Raw genomic sequence first — 16073 nt, forward strand, 5'->3', positions numbered from 1 at the left:
CAGTTACAAATTGCTGTGGCTCTTGTGGTTTGACACTGGTTTGGAGAGCGTGATCATGCAGTGTAGCTTTGCTTTCCGCTTTGCTGTGCGGCACCCGGGTATTAACGAGCCTGAGGCATCCCAAATAGATGTGAAATATTTAGCTTTTGGGATTTAATTCTTTGCCTTTTGCCTTGCTGTGTAGCTGGATAGACTGGTGAGTTCTACAGATAAGTCCTTTCCAGGCATCAGTTGTGATGGCCATGTGGCATGAGGTGTAGAAAATGCTCAGCTCCTGGTTTTTGCTGGGGGGAAAGGGAAATGCAGGAGGGTGAGTGCCCATAGAAAAGTCCCCAACAGCCCACCTACAGGTAGGAAATGCAAGAAGAAAGATGTGTCCTGCCGGGTCCCTGAAATGTTAATAAACCCACTATTTAGGCAGAGCAATGGGATGAGCAAGCTCCCAGTTTTGGGGTGCTCTTGCAGAGGAGCATCACACTGGCAGCTCCTCCAGGGTTACTCCATACTAGTGCTGTGGCAAACTCCCCGTAGGCAGTGTCTGTGCCAACCGTGCAGGCAGCTGGGTTCAAAACCATCTGTGGAGTGAGGGATTAAAGTCCCCAGACTGAAATAGAACAATAATAACGATCTGTCAGAAGGGTGGCATCAGATGCAAAAGGTCTCGCTGCTTCCAGGTGGAAGTGACGAGTTGTTTCCCTGGCCCAGAGGAAGAAGAGTTAAAACCTTATTTAACATGCAGGTCCTGATTCAGCAGAGCACATAGCCATGTATTTTGAGTGTACGGATGCTCTCCGGAGCGCTTTGGGAGCTGCTCATCTTTCAAAAGCAAAGCCTATAATTAAGAGCTGCTCTGAACTGGGGCCACCCCGCTTCTCACAGCATCGTGTCCCAGATTTCTGGTGTTGCACTCGTCCTTTTTGTGTTTTAGCGTATCAACCTCCAGCCTGCCTTGAAGAGGAGCCATCAGGCAGGGCTGTGAGTGGTGAGAGGCTGTTTTGAAAGGCACATTGAGAAAGTGGGGTTTGCTGTAAAGGCCCAGTGAATGGTGTATTTGTGCTGAGCAGGAGTGTGACTGGCAGAAGGTGAGGGGAAAGGATGCAGTATATAGACATTTGGGACCCCGCGTGTGTCGTGCACCTAATAAACCAGTTACAACAAGTGAATAAATGCCCGTCAGACCCTCTCTGGCGTGCCTGTGGTTGGGAAGTTGATTTTATGGGCAGCCTGAATTTTGGGCCTGGTGAATGAGAATAGATCAGATGTTTTCTATACGTGTGTTTCATACATTGGTTAAAATGTCATTAATAGAACCTTCTTCTGCAACAGAAGTGATTCAGGTAATAAGAGCAACACAGTGCATGTATAAAAGCTTTCCCAGTAAATCAGCTAGCACTCTAAGCATGACGCGTTTTCCTGGGGTATTACTCCAACTGTCAGGCTGTGGAGGAAAAATAGGATTATTCTGGGGTTATTCTTGAACACTTAAATAAAATACAGTAGGGTGCAATGCAACATGTGCTTTACCAGGTTCTGAGGCTTTTGCCAGCAGGAATTCTTAGACCAAACTCGTGGCTCGTAGCTGAAAACAAGCTGTTGTTACTTAAAAATAAATAAGAAATGCCTGATTTGATAAAACTTGATTTATTCAAAAAGGGCTCAGATGATAAACACACTTGACTTTATTCTCGCTTTCTACATTAATTACTTGGAGTTACACCAGTTAAATTTGGTTCAGAAGAGGTAAAAATTGGTCGCCTATCGAGAAATAAAATATTTAAGCCTGTTATATAGTAGTTTAACTTGAGCATAATAAAACATGGTAACCAAGACAATGACATGGAAGTGTTATCAACTGTGCAATTTCTGTGTAAAAAAAGCTTGAAGACAGGCTCCTGTATATACACATTTTGTGTGCTTGAGTGCAAGCCTGTATGTGTGTGTAATTGCATTGTAAAATCTCCTCATTTGGATTAAATAAGTTATGTACGTATATACACACAGCACCTCTGCTGTACTCTGCATGTTAAGAACAGATTTAGGGGCACAGCTTCTGACACCGCCTGGACCCCATTCTTCTGATAGATGATCCACTTGCCAAAACTGGAACGAAAATAGGGTTTAGGACTTCAGGGTTTCTGGATAGCTGCAATTCAGTTGTATGTTGAGACACTGGGGTCAAACAAAAAAAAAAAAAAAGCCCTTTGCCCACTGTTTGTGGGAAATACAAATACTGTTCTGGAATTGTGCTGTAACTGCAAGTTTACTAGAAACCAGCATCTATAAAATAGCATGTCAGCTAACAAGGTTAAGCAGAAGCTTTTAGAACAAAATCGGATAGCTAGTCATTTAAAATGGTGTTTTTTGCCAGTGATCAATGTTGAATTAAGCCATCTTAATAAAGCATGCTTCTAATTGTTCTAGATTTATATGAAGAGCAAGGGAGTGGGAATGTTGTGCATTAAAGCAACTATTCCTATAAAACGGTGTTTTATGGCTTTCAGGAGTTATCTACTTGTGTACTGAACTCAGAGCGCTCTGCTCTCCCCTTTCATTAGTTTACATACTATTAATGATATTTATTTTCTCTCCTTCCTTCTCCCCATCCTGATTATTTTGGTTTCATGCCATGGTAAATGATTTCCTTTGTAGCCTGAAGTTGAAAACAAATTCCTTAGGTATTTAGTGTTTCACATATCTGGTAACTTAAAACCTGATCAACGATGCAGTAAAACATCAAAAACACCCTTAACAGAATCACAATCAAAAGTCTTAAACATTTTTCGTTTTCTCCTCCTGCCTGGCAGGACTCCCACTGCATTACCACGCAGTTTCAGCAGCAGTTGAGAGAAATGGGTCTGGAAAGTAAACTCATATCCTCAGCGTGGAGCCGTTAGGTAAATATACTCTGTTTTTTACATTAGATGCTATGGTTTCATAAACGTGGCTAACAAGCTCCACCAGATGCCCAAATCAGAGATCGTTGTTAATGCAAATATCCTTGTATGGACACTGAATGGCTGGATGATGACATTTGCATACATATAGAGCTTAATCTGGAATCATGGGGCAATTTTTTTGCACAAAACTGTATAAATTTGCTAAAGCATTTTCTCTTTAGTTCACAACAGAGCTTTTTATTTACAGCTATTCTGATTTGCATACAGCATATTTTTCAGCAATCTTTCCCTGCGATGCAGCCTGTTACTCTAAAGAGGGTCGCATCCTCTCACTGACACATGGCAATAACGCCTTATTGCACAGGGTTTCTGGTGCCTGCTACTGTTGTAACACATAGTTTTTTCTCTAGTGTCAGACAGCTTGTGTCCTCCACGGGCTCCTCGCTTCTCTGAGCGATCTGTCATAAGGAAGAGTCGCAAAAAAAGAATTTTTCAGCTGGCAGTTTATGAAGAGCACAATGAGTGTCACAGTCAAGAGCAGAAAGAAAAACAGAATGATGTAAGTCACCAGGTCTGGCTTATTTATTTCCCCTTCTTTTAACACCCTGGCTGTTGACATGTAAAAAGCGGAGGAGCTCACGGGTCTCGGTGTGCCGCTCAGGTAGGGCGTGTTGGTCTGAATGATTAGGTGAGCTTCAGTGGCACTGGTTGAATTTAGCAATTCACTATACATGTTCTCGCTTAAATTCCCTCCACAGTAGAAGTAAAGCAGGAGAACAAACTCAGTCAGTCTTTGGCATAGGAAAGAAATAATGTTCCTGCTTGTAAAAGGCTGAAAACCAGCCGCATTTTGTCTAAAAGCAAATTAATTTGCTTGCATGGCTCAGTGACTTTCTTTTAAATCTTCTTGGCTCATATTTACAGCATTCATCCACAAATATTAATCAAAAATGGTACAGGTACCTCGTGTCCTGGCCCTCGTTCCCCCAGCACACCTCTTTTGGGGAAAGGTGCTGGATCATCTGCTGGTCAGCTGGGACGGGCTGGGAGCTCCGGGGGTCTGCTGGGAGCCCCGCTCCACCCGCATGGGGAAAGGCTCCCGTGCCAGCAGCCGGGCAGAGAGGAGCCAAGGCTTTGGCTGGCAGCACTCACAGTCCGTGAAGGGACGGCACGATGGATATCCAGCTGATTTTCAGAAGTGGGATGCACGCAAATCTGGGGTTAAATGGCATCTGCGGGGAGAGGCGGCTGCTGCTTTGAGATCCTGCTGAATTTGCTGTCGCGGTTCTCTGCCTCCGGAGGCTCCGTGCTGTTGAAATCCTGGTGCTGTGAAGCATTAGTTGACTTTCTTAATCCCAGTTAACGGCACGCTGTGGAGCCAGCGTTAAGAGGCTGAGCTTTCTGCTTGAGCTGTCCAGGCACTGCTTACGATTGCTTTGAGAAAAATTAAAAAATAAAAAATTGATCAATGTCTCTTTGTTTAAAAAAGAAACACCGAAAAAACCTCCCTGTAAATGGGAGGGGGGGTTAGCTCTTTGGAAACCTCAGCTCAGCCGAGCTGTGAGGTGGGACTGTTGCAGGCTCCTGTCAAACATGACTTTTTTTCCCCCCTGACAGAAGCTCCACCGCAGCATCACTTGCTGCTCCACCGCAGCATCAGTGGCTACCGTGGGAAGGGGAGAACTGCGTGGTGGTGCCGACCGCTCTGCAGCCCATGGTGCATCTGGCAGTGACACGATGCTAAAAAGGAAGAGATCTTCTGATAAATCCCCGTGAGTGCCTGAGGCTCTGGTTAGAGGTTTGGAGCTGGGGGAGGGTAGCAGAGAATGGGACAAAAAGAAGAAAATTGCATCAAACCCTTTCTTTCTTCCTCAGACCCTTATTGTTAAAATCTAGAGTAATCAGAAAATGTCTTTTGGGTTGTTTTTTTTTTCCCTTCGATACGATCCCCAGCACCCTCTCCAGCCTGACAATTAACATGTTAATTTTTTTTTTATCAAATTGCTTTTATGCTGCTATTAGCTGCTGGCTGCTTGCCAGCTCCCTCTCGCAATCTCTCGCTCCCATGCATCAGATAAGCGCTGTTAATACTTTTATTTTAACACATTGCAACTTGAAAAAGGGGCAAGGGGCAGAGCTGGGGGCGAGAGGAGAGAGGAAGAGAGAGGAGCACTTGGTAACTGGGCAGAGGAAAGCATGAAACACTGTCTCCAGTCCCAGGGTGCTGATCCAAGCAAACGTTAAAGCTACTTATGATGAGATATTGCAGCCAACAGTCCCGGGTGGTTAAACGTTTCACTTAGCATAATAAATGTTTCTGCTGGGAGAGGGGGAATGAAGAGAGGAGAAGTCTTCTGGCCAGTTAGATTTCAATAAAATAAAGTCTCTGCTAGAGAGCAACACCCTCTGAGGCCCTGGTTAGCGTGTTCTTCATCTCCTGCCAAGCTCCAGGTACCCCAGTTAAACCTCTGGTGCCTCCAGCAGCTCTGCTGGGTGGTCGAAGGCTGACACATCCCTGTTCACATCCTTCTGCAGCTGTCCTCAGAAAAGCCGCTGCCTGCGTCTTTACCTCCAAGTCTTGAGGGACCTTTTGAATTCATGAGATCTTCCTTTAACGCTTTCCTGATTTTTGTTTCTCTCTTTGTTTTTTCTTTTTCTTTCCTCCCCCTCCTTTTTCAGCCCAAGTGTGCTTGACTCTTCCACATGCTGCTCTCCAGGATGGCTGGAGGGTCTCTCCCTGCCTGTACCTAACGGTCCTCCTGGGGACATGTCTCCTGCCCTCAGAGCTGCAGTAGTTACACCTATTTACTCTGTGTGGGTTCAAAGAACAGGACACTGAGGCAGGCAGCCAGCACGGGGGTTGGAAAAATCAACAGAGTCATAAAAAACCTAATATAGTTTGCAACTGTTTTACCTACCATGTCTCCTTGAAATTGAAGAGTTTGTGAGCAGCAGCACGACATGGATGTCTGGAAGGCTGGATGTCTTCCCAGGACCATCCCGTCTGCAGCTCTCTCCTCCCTGAACTGTTTTTGAGTTTATCCAAACTTTGCATCCTTTTTTATTTATTTACTTTATTGACTTTATTAGTCTGTCGGAAAAGCAAGACGGCATCTGGGGGCTGAGACCTATAAACAGTGTGGACAGTCTTAATGTTTCGCATACTTTAGCAAAAAGTTTGTTATAAACAGCTTCTCTGCAAATGTTACCAACTCAATGGGAGGGGAGAAAAATACAGCAAAGGATGCACATGAATATTGAGTCATGGGTGTGTTTTCTCCCTGCACAGAAGTGTGGTTTTGGCAGCCCCGTGGTGCTCTGCTCGATGGCTCGGAGTCAAACTGGGCAGAGGTGGAGAAGGGCTCTGCTCGGGTGGCTCCTCGGTGGCCGTGTGCTCATCCCTGACCTCCCTCCCTCCCTCGAGCCTGCGGGGAGCGTTTCCCTGAGCCATTGGACCCGTCCCTGGAGGTCGGTGGGATGGTCACATCGGTGGGACAGTCACCTCAGTGCCAGGAGGGGACGAACGGGCTGTTTGCTCTGCCAGGTCAGTGCCTCCCTACGACCTCGTGTGGCTGCGTGTCTCTTTGCTGCAAACACGGGGTGCCCCCTTCGAGCCTTCTCTTCCCACCCCTGTTCTCCTGCAGGGTCACACAGAGACACAGAGCCGGAATCATTATTTGTTTTTTCCCTTCTACTCCTACAAAATGTTAACTCATTCTTGCCAGATTGGTTTCCTGCCCTGAATATACAGTAGTTCAACTCCAGCTCGAGCGCTTTGGGTCGAGGACTGTTGCTAATGGTCGTGGTCCAACCACCCGGTGCTGGGATGAATCCCCAGGGTGGTTTACAAGCGCTCTGTGTGCGTGCAGGCTCGGGAGTGCACAGGACTCCTGCTTTTTGGCTGGCTGAAGCTCATTCAGAAACTGATGAGAAGCCCTGGGAGTAAATCAGATGTGTTTTCTGCAGCACTGCACCCAGGCTTATTCTTAAAAAAGCTAATTTGCCATAAATAATACCTTAATTGCAAAAATAAGAGCTGATCCTTTCCCTTTGTTCTCCTTAATTTAGAAGTGCTTTTAAAGTCTTCAATTCCTTGTAATTTTTCCTCATTAACTTATTTCTTATTGGGTAGTTTTGTTGTTATTGTTTCTTGTTTTCTTTTTTTTCTTCTTTTTTCTTCCCCAAGGTTTCCAGCATTTAATGACTTGTTTTGTTAGTTTTTTTTAATGTACACTGGCAATAGTGCTGCAAAAGGATGAATGTAGAGCCTCTGACATGGGCTGGAGTTTAACAATAATAAACTTTTCAGTGTTGCAACTTCCTGTGCGTTCGGAAGCTGGGTCAACATCGCTGGCCCTAATGGCAGCATGGGGACAAGTCCCAGGGCTGGAGAGGCTCTCTGCCTGCTCCTGTCTCACCCTCCTCTATGGGGATGTCTCCCCTCAGATACATTCAAGAGCAAGAAATTTGTCTCAGAGGTGTTGGAGCCTCCCAAAGCCCCAGCTGACACCAAGGAATTTATCGGTGGTCGTGGGGATTTAGTGGCAGTTCTGGCCTGAGCTTGGTCCAGCCTTGCCGTAGTGTGAAATAAATAGTGACATAAACTATGCAGAGCTGAAAGGAGGAAGAACAGAGACTGCGACCCTCAGCACCGCTCTGCTGCTGCTCTCTGGGCTGGCAGGACGATCGTATTTGCTTTAACGATCCTTCAGCCAAGCTACCACCAAAGACGATGCAAATCTGAACGGGTGGGAATCGCTCGGGGTTCAGCTGCGCTGTGAAAGGCTGGAGCCTTTCCCCGTTTCCAGATTGGTAAATAATGCATGATCTCTGTCTTATATGCTTACGCAATCCCTACCACAATAAATATCAACCGAGGGAAATGAAAGTGGAAAGAAACATTATCTTTCTCAGTAATGCAAGCATTTACAATCTGCGTTACGATCCTTCTGCTCTTAGGAGTGAGCAGCAGTCGGGAAGATGTTTCTATTAGCAGACCAGAATGCAACAAATCACGGGCTGTAACTTTCCAGTGCCGCATAAAAGCAGCCTTAAAGCCATATAGAGGAAAGAAAATAAAAATAATATATAGAGATTATTTCCTTTTTTAATCACTCCAAAAGAAAATACTTATTTCCAGGTACCTGAGAACTGGATATTAAGGATCATATTTTCAAATGCAGGGGCATAAAACTAAGTGCTAGACACCTGGTCTGGGGATCTTTGGTGCTTAAATATGGGTCTGGATGCCTGAAGAAATTGGCCCAAGTGCAGAGATGTCTCAAATATTTTGTTTCAAAAGAGCTTGTGTGTACTATTTAAAACTACCTTCTACCATTAGGTTTCTTGGGCATCTTTGCACCAGCTGAAGCAGAAGCATTTAGAAAGTTTCCAGGGAAGTCTGTGGAAAAGGAGCTTGTGTGCATTTTCAGAGCTGCATCCGAATCCTTTGTTCTTCTCTTCTCCTCACTCTGTGAGGAGCGTCATGATTCACCAAGGCACGTTCCATCAAAGGATGGGAAATAAGCATCCTGCACCTTCTGCCATCCAGGTAAGCTTTGCTGCTGCTCAGGTGGCTGTAGGGAAATAACTCTGGCTGTTTGGTGAGCGGTGACAGCATCCCAGCCTCCCTGCCCTCCTATCACTGGTCCAACATACTGCAGCAGCTTGACAGAACTTCCGAGAGCTTCACCCATAGCGAAAAGATTCATGTTCCTGTGTGGTAGATCTGTGAATTCCCCATGTCCTGAAAAAAACAATCTCATTTTCTCTTTGCAATAGCTTGCTTGGTGTATGTAGAAGGGAAAGCACAACTTGATAGTTTCATGCAGCCAGGAGTGTGTGGGTGGGCGTCCAGTGATGCTCCAAGGGATGCAGCATCAGTAATGCATGTAGAACATGAATCATAGAATCATCTAGGTTGGAAAAGACCTTGAAGATCCTCCAGTCCAACCGTTAACTTCACACTGACTGTTCCCAACTACACCAGATCCCTCAGCGCTGGGTCAACCCAACTCTTCAACCCCTCCAGGGATGGGGACTCCACCACTGCCCTGGGCAGCCCATTGCAACGCCCAAACCTGTACAGGAGGGTGTTATGGAAGTAAAAGCAAAAGATGTAGTTGTTGTAGAGAAAGGTTGTCTTTGGTACCTCCCTTACACTTAAACCAGTTTCTAGTCATGAGGCACTGGTTTGTTTGCTGAGCTGGGTGTGAAAGGGGACACAGATGCTGTGCTGGGCTCTGCGGCAGCCCAGCTCTGGGCAGGAGAAAGGCTTTGCCCAGGCCATCAGGTGGGTGTCGGCTTGGTCCTCAGACACGGGCTGCTGCTCCACTGGCTGCCTAAACGTGTTAGCTTGTGACCCTGTTAGTCCTGTCTCCAGCACGATGGTGCCCCCTGAGGCTGGTTCCTGGTCCCGCCTGTCGCTACTCAAGGAGGTATCTCCAAAAACATGTTTGTGCATTAACAGGGCTACGTGCTGTAGACAGCGTCTGTATTCCCAGTGTTTAACCCCAATTATTGGGGGTTGAATTTTAGTTAAGAAAAGAAGGGATGAAGTGTTAAAACTCACTGTGAAGTTTTAGTTTTGAATACATTTTGCTTTTGGTGCTAGCAATCGCTTACCAACCTGCAATATGAATAAAAGGCAACGTCTGTCCCATCCTGAATACGCTCTTTGGGGATCAAAGTGGATTTGGGGAGGCTGTGGGAATACTGCTTTTCGTCTCTCTCCTATTCATATCTCTTCTCAAAGGGGATAGAATGAGTCTTTGATGCACAAAATCCATCCTCCCCCTGTATATATAACCCTCCTCCTGCCTCTTCCACTGGTATATTTTAAAACTTCATGTTTAACCATAATATTAACTTTATTGTAGGGAATTCAGATCAGGAGGGGTTGGGGCATCCCCAGCATTTCTGGAGAAAGAGTTGGACTCTCAGCTAGAGATCCTCTTCCTCTGGCATTACCCTGCTTCTCCCTACCCTAGTTTTGCCTTAATTAGGTGTTTGGGATGAGACAAGGATTGTTCAGGAAGCTTCCCAGATCATCTCAGGGTTCCTTTATTAGCAGAGCCTGTCTCTATTCATGGTTTCTTGCTCGTACAACTCACCTGTTCGATGTCAGAAATTTGTCCTCCTTTCTTGCAGGTGTCTGGGCATGGTCTGTCAGTGGGAAGCTGCGGCTGTGTCTATCAGACAGCAGATGACAGGCTGGGTAAACAGGGCTCCTCTTTCTTCTCTGGTTATTGATTTTTTTTTTGTTTGTTTGTTTTGTGTTTTTAAGGTCTATATTGATTGTAAAGTTTTAGGGGAGTCAACACCAAGTAATGAGGGTGTGTTATTAAACTTAGGTGATCCCCTGGATAGGGAAGTTTCTTTTACAGACCAGGGGCACCCCTGCCTGCATGCGTGCCAGGCCTGGGTATCTCTCTGATCAGGTTCTGTACAACAAGGTGTCTATTTTGCAACCCTCTTCCTAATTTGAAAAATGGACTTCATAATGCTTCCTTACCCTGCAGGGGTCTGGAGGATTAATTACTGAAGGTGACAAGGTGCTCTGATGTGGTAAAAAAAGACTAAAGAACCATCCAAAACAAGGTGGAAGAGAGAGATGAACCCTGGGAGAGATGGAGCCGAGATCTTAATAGGTACCAACACTCTCTGGAAAGTTAAACCCTTGTCCCGTTGCTTATACACAGCACCTCTGCCCCAGCGAGGCAATCCTTGCCTCCGAGCAGCATGAGGGTTTGCTGTGTGTGTGCTCCCCTGCTCATGTAACTTAATAAAGCAAATGTGTTGATCAAGGTTGGTTATTTATTATTGGACTTGGCGTGAGCTCAGCCTGCTTCCAGCGTTACCTCCGAGAAACATTGATCATATAAACGGGGCTGACTCGCAGGTCCGTGGGTGCCCCTGGGTGACAGGAACAGCAGATTAGGTTAGAGAGTGAGCAGCACATCACCCTTCTCAGTCTGCACATAAACTTCAGTGTTTTAGAGAAACTATTTTGGGAAGTACTAGACTCTCAGTGTGGCTGGCTACCGCTTTAAGGCATATTTCTGTCTATGACTGCAGAAAAACTAAAGGAAAACTGAACACACTGTTCCTCAGTGGGCCAGGGAATTGGGGAATTTAATTGTTTGTGTGCTGCTTGATAAAGAAAAACAGTTTTATAATTTCTAATTTGTCATTCATAACAGTCTGACTCAACAAATCACATTGCTCATTGTTTTTAACAATGGTCTTTTTGGTGTTAAGATAGAAACCTTCTGTAAAACACACGGAGCATCCCTGGAAATGGGTGGCCTGCACATGGAAGGGGATGGTCAATCCTCAGCAGAGCCAAGGTTTCCATCAGCTGAGTTCTTGTCTCCCAAATTGAAGTAAGTTACCTGCAGGACGGCAGAACAAAAGGATTTGTTTTAATTTTTTTTATTAAACCCTTCATTAAGAAAGACAACCTTTTCACTTTTTTCTGCTCTCCCAAACCACCTGCAAACGTACAAGGAAAGGGTAAATGTGTCATTTCAATTCCTACAGCAGAGCTGAACTGAAAGATTTGCATTGTTCATTGAATGTATTCACCCAAAAAGGGGGGGAAAAAGACTCATAGACCTGTAAGTCAGTTTTCTGTGTCTGTTTGTTCCTTATTCTATAGTGGAGTCTGAATTCCAGAGAAGGGCTTGATATATATCATCAGTGCTCTATATTTAGGCTCCATTTAATTATATAAGTGACTATGCAATGTCCCTGCCTGGAGCATACCCAGCCTTCAATCAGATGAAATCAGTCATTTTTTCTCGTATTCCAGATTCCTAAGTCTCCCCATAAACCTAGGAGCACCCTCTACTTGTTTCTGTGGGAGGTTGCTGGTCAGACTTTTATGGAAAAGCAAGGTTTGCTTTAGGTTATTTATGTGTTTGTATAAGCCAGAAGAAAGAGGAAAGCCCAGCTGGCAGGCAGAGATGGGAAAAGAGATCTGTGAGCGGCAAGCCCAGCCGGCAACGTCTGCTGGAGGGGAAACCATTACGCATCCTCTTGGTTCTCCTGCTGGCACAGCTCAACCTTGTAAGTCCTCTTCACCCTCTTCATTAACTCTGATGGTTCGGTGTCTTTGGCTCTCAGTGCCTAAGACTGTAATTATTATTAGGCAAGGCAAGGTAGCTGCCCATGGTTGCCAAATTGGATGGGACTGTGCTGTGCTGCCCTTGCTTTGGGAAACCTTGGAGAGGTGCCCCATCGTGGGGTGGTGGCTGGTTGGTGAGTATGCAGCATCCTGGTGCTCTCTGGCCACCACCCAAGGAAGCTCTAAAGTGCCCTCAGCAAAGATGGTCTGGAGCTTATGCTTCTTGAATACACTTAGAAAATCTATCAGTGTGTGACAAGGGTTATTTTAATAACCTAAAATCTTATTGCTTCTGGAACATCTGCTCTTTCATGGAGCTAACAAATTGTTTTTAATTTCATTGCCATAAGTTCATGGAAATAAATTTGAAAAGCTTGAAAAACAGTTTGGATAACGATATTATCTTTTACACATCTTCAACAGTGCTCATAAAAGGAAAACTGCGTGAAACATAAAGCAAATAGAAATACCTCAAATCTCAGCCCCTTGAAGTATTTGCAGCTAATGCCCCCTGTTAGTAAAATAAAATTTCACCTGACTTTTAACTTTGCAGGGGAAAGCAGTGTTATCAAGTGCTGTTTCTTTTTGAGATGATGCAAGATGTTGTTACTCAGTCACGTTCCTTGCCTAGACAGAGGCAAATACATTCCACTTGTATTTTAATTAGTTCTGAACCTATGCTGGTGAGAAATAGAGTATGGTGTTGTTATTAAATTCATGCTTTACAATCAGTACAGTTAGTACGGTCTCTGAGAACAGCAAGCCAGAGGACTTCTAACTTTGGTTAATGGTGGAATTATCTAACTCTTGCTATCACTTAACCCATTGCTAAATTTTTAAGTAGAGAAAGGTTGTGATCATAACAAGAAATTGTTACGTTGAGATTTTAAAGCAAAAGGTTGTGATCCTTCTCAAAGGCTACATCAGGCCATCCCTTAATTATGAATGCTCATTAATTATAACAGATTGCCATAAAATCTCTTTAACTGAACTTTAGAACTGAACTTCAGTAGGGCAATTTTGACAAATATAGATGGGACTGTCCCTTTTAAAATGCTGGGGTTTTCTCTCTCGTGGCATCCATATTTAAAATTAAGAAAAGTGACTAATGAAGTAAAAAAACTCATTCTTTAGAAGATCAAAGTCATAAAATGCTGTTAATTCCCTTTGAGACAAAACTATGAATTACAGCTCAGAGATTTTTCCCTGTAAGTTTTTGTTGCATTTTAAAATTCTAATTGTTCCCCAAGACAGTCTTCCTTTGTATTTTGCTGTTAATTTGCTGAAGTGTCAGGAACCTAAAAAAATCTGTAGGACAAAACCTGTCATATATTCTTCTTAACGTACATTCTTCTTAAGAACCAAAGTAACACCCTATTCCTCCTTAATAAAACCCAGAACAGGCTGTTTGGTTTAGCAGAGAGCTCTGCTGGCACTGGAGTACACAAAATCCACGTTCATAGAAAGAGGGGGATAAATCTTGTTATTTTTGTTTAGCATTTATACTTCTGGGCTTTTCCACTCCGAGCTGCCTCAGTCTTCTCTTTTTGTGCTTTGAGACTCTTTGCTGAATGTTTATAGAATAAATTTCATCAGAATTTCTTAAAAGCAGCCTGCCCAAGTGTATTTTTGCGCCCCCACCCATTTTTGGGGAATCCTGGGGAGTAGGTAGGGCTGGAGATGTTTGGCTGTCGAACCTTGGGAGCACAGATGCCTTGTGTGCACAGCCAGTGATAACGGCATGGTGGTGATATAAAGAAATTAGGCTTTACTTTTTTTCTGAAGCTTTAACTGGAGTTTTTAACTCTTCCAGTGCCAGGTTATTCCTAGAGCTGCTGTCATTGCTTTGCCCTGTCTAGTGTTGTGTTTAGCTGCAACATCACAGATCTACGTAGTATCCACTCGGTAGCCTGAAGCTACACATCTTTCAATTACTGACAAATTTCCGTAGAAGTATTTTTCCCTCTGATATTTTAGAAAAATCTCGTAGGATGAGAATGTTGCATCAATATTTTTAATGGTTATTTAGAGAGCGAAGTGTTTGGACATGCTTGAAAATACCGCTGGGCACCTATTTGCATGTGTAGGTGCCCAAATATCTGAGAAAAACAACCATCTGGTGTCTCTGGACTTGGATCTTCAGAAAATATGTAGGCTACTGAAACAAAGAGAATTTAGGCACATACATTTCTTTTGATGATTTGTTCAACTCTTAATGTCTCTCTCTCTAATGTGCGGAGGAAGAATATACAAAAGACTCTGAAAGGCTCTGATACCTTTGTACTCTCTGCATGTGTTTTACAGATAATGTTATGGAAGATTAGCAGGAAAAAACCTTATATTTTGTACAAGTATTCTGCCTTTCACTTTTAACATCCCTTAGAGCTCTTACTTTAAAATAAATAATTGCTTACCTGGTGCCTAAATAGCATTGCCAATTACTTCAAAGTCAATTAAATTCTGAAATAATTTTGAGCTACCTCAAGCTTCTTCTCCTGAAAGATTGTTTTCTTCCATCCTTTTCTAATAGAATTTCAGATTTGGTCTTTTAATTTATGTGAAACTCCTGGGTTGGCTGTAAGAGCGGATTTGGCCTCAGCGTGCCAGAATACAAACCATTGTGATGTTAGAAATCAATCCTGCTTTATGCATGCCTTGACTTGATGCAAAACACAGAAGCATTAGTACCTGAATGCAAAATATTTTCTGGTCTGTGCACCGGGTCACTGCTGCAAAGCAATATAAGATCCTGTAATTCAGAGCAAACGCCATATTTTGCCACATTTTGGAAGGAAGTTCTCACTGAGGTCTGGGTAAATCCCAGTGGGTAAATCCCAGGATTTTGGTGTTTATGTTTGGTCACTAGATTAAACGAACCCTGAGAAACACTGGCTAAAAACCACTCCTAAACCTAGAAGTTGTTCCAGCTTCTACAGGGGGGAGCTTGGGACAGGAAAATAGTAAAATTATTATTAATTTCAATGATGACTCTTTAAATATAGGACAATGTATTGACTCTGAACCTGTTACATGACCATTTTCCTGCAGTGTTGGCGGTATTTACTGCCAAAATTAATTAGAAACTCATTGATGCTGGGCCAATTCCCTGACTTGCACATTGTCAATCAGGTAGAAATCCAAATGTTCGCCCACTCTCTAAACCGTTTTATTTCTCTCTGACACAATCAGAAGCACATGACACATCTTGTGGATCTTGTGGAAGAAAATCAGATATTCTCTTCTTTTCACTCTGATAGAAAAAAAAAGCCCCATGATTCTCAACTGTATAATCGTTTCCTATAAAATAAATTACTTTATCTGTCTTAATACTGTCACACTTCTGTTCTCCAGTGATCTACTTCTTCCATCTGTGTGCATAACTGTAATCTTTTCTACACCTACTCTATGTACTCTCAAGTGTCAAAATCCAGCCTCAATCATTCCTGTCATTAGTCTCTTGCTCCTGACGGGATAGCGAGGAAAACATCACAGTTCCTCAGACCTCTTTGGATAATTCCTGGGCTTACTTTGTGGAGTTTACGCGAGCTATCAGAAATACGATGTGACTGAGTTTTGTTTTGTTTTGGTTTTTGTCACATGAAATTTTCCACTTACTACTCTTGAAACGACTGGGTATTTTTGTTGCTGTGTGTGTCTTGTTCCCATCATGACTGCTGCTGCAGCTAAGTGTAACTTCAGGAGACATCCACATTACCCAAATCCTATGAAAGTTGACTTACTGTTTCTTATTGAGTGATTCTGTGTGACTCATGCTTTGTTCTCTGATACAATTTTTTACACTCATTTGCAGAATATTGTTCAGACAGTTGATCTTACTCAAATCACCATCTTTTGTAGCGAGACAGTGCAATCACTTTCCTCTTTCACAAAGCTGTGCAAGAACAATGGGGTGACCCATAAATTATGACCGTCTTGTTTTCCTTAAAATATGGATTATACTTGGCTAAATGAAATAACTGCAGGAAAAAAGAAACCCTCTTGGAAGCTATGCATCTTCATAGTTTAATGTGACGTGCCTCTCCTGCTGA

The 16073-nt window shown here is 43.6% G+C and overlaps 1 protein-coding gene across 1 annotated transcript; it reads right to left on the reverse strand.

Moving 5' to 3' along the window:
- Positions 1–3106: 3106 nt before the first annotated feature.
- SMIM32 (small integral membrane protein 32) lies at positions 3107–4102 on the reverse strand. The gene is made up of 2 exons (XM_074838680.1): positions 3861–4102; positions 3107–3688 (listed from the first exon to the last, which is right to left on the reverse strand). Exons 1-2 carry the CDS (start codon positions 3917–3919, stop codon positions 3310–3312), a joined length of 438 nt encoding a protein of 145 aa, XP_074694781.1. The 5' UTR covers positions 3920–4102; the 3' UTR covers positions 3107–3309.
- Between the last annotated feature and the right edge of the window lie 11971 nt (positions 4103–16073).

The sequence above is a fragment of the Strix aluco genome, chromosome 13, assembly GCF_031877795.1.
Source record: "Strix aluco isolate bStrAlu1 chromosome 13, bStrAlu1.hap1, whole genome shotgun sequence".
NCBI classification, from domain to species: domain Eukaryota; kingdom Metazoa; phylum Chordata; class Aves; order Strigiformes; family Strigidae; genus Strix; species Strix aluco.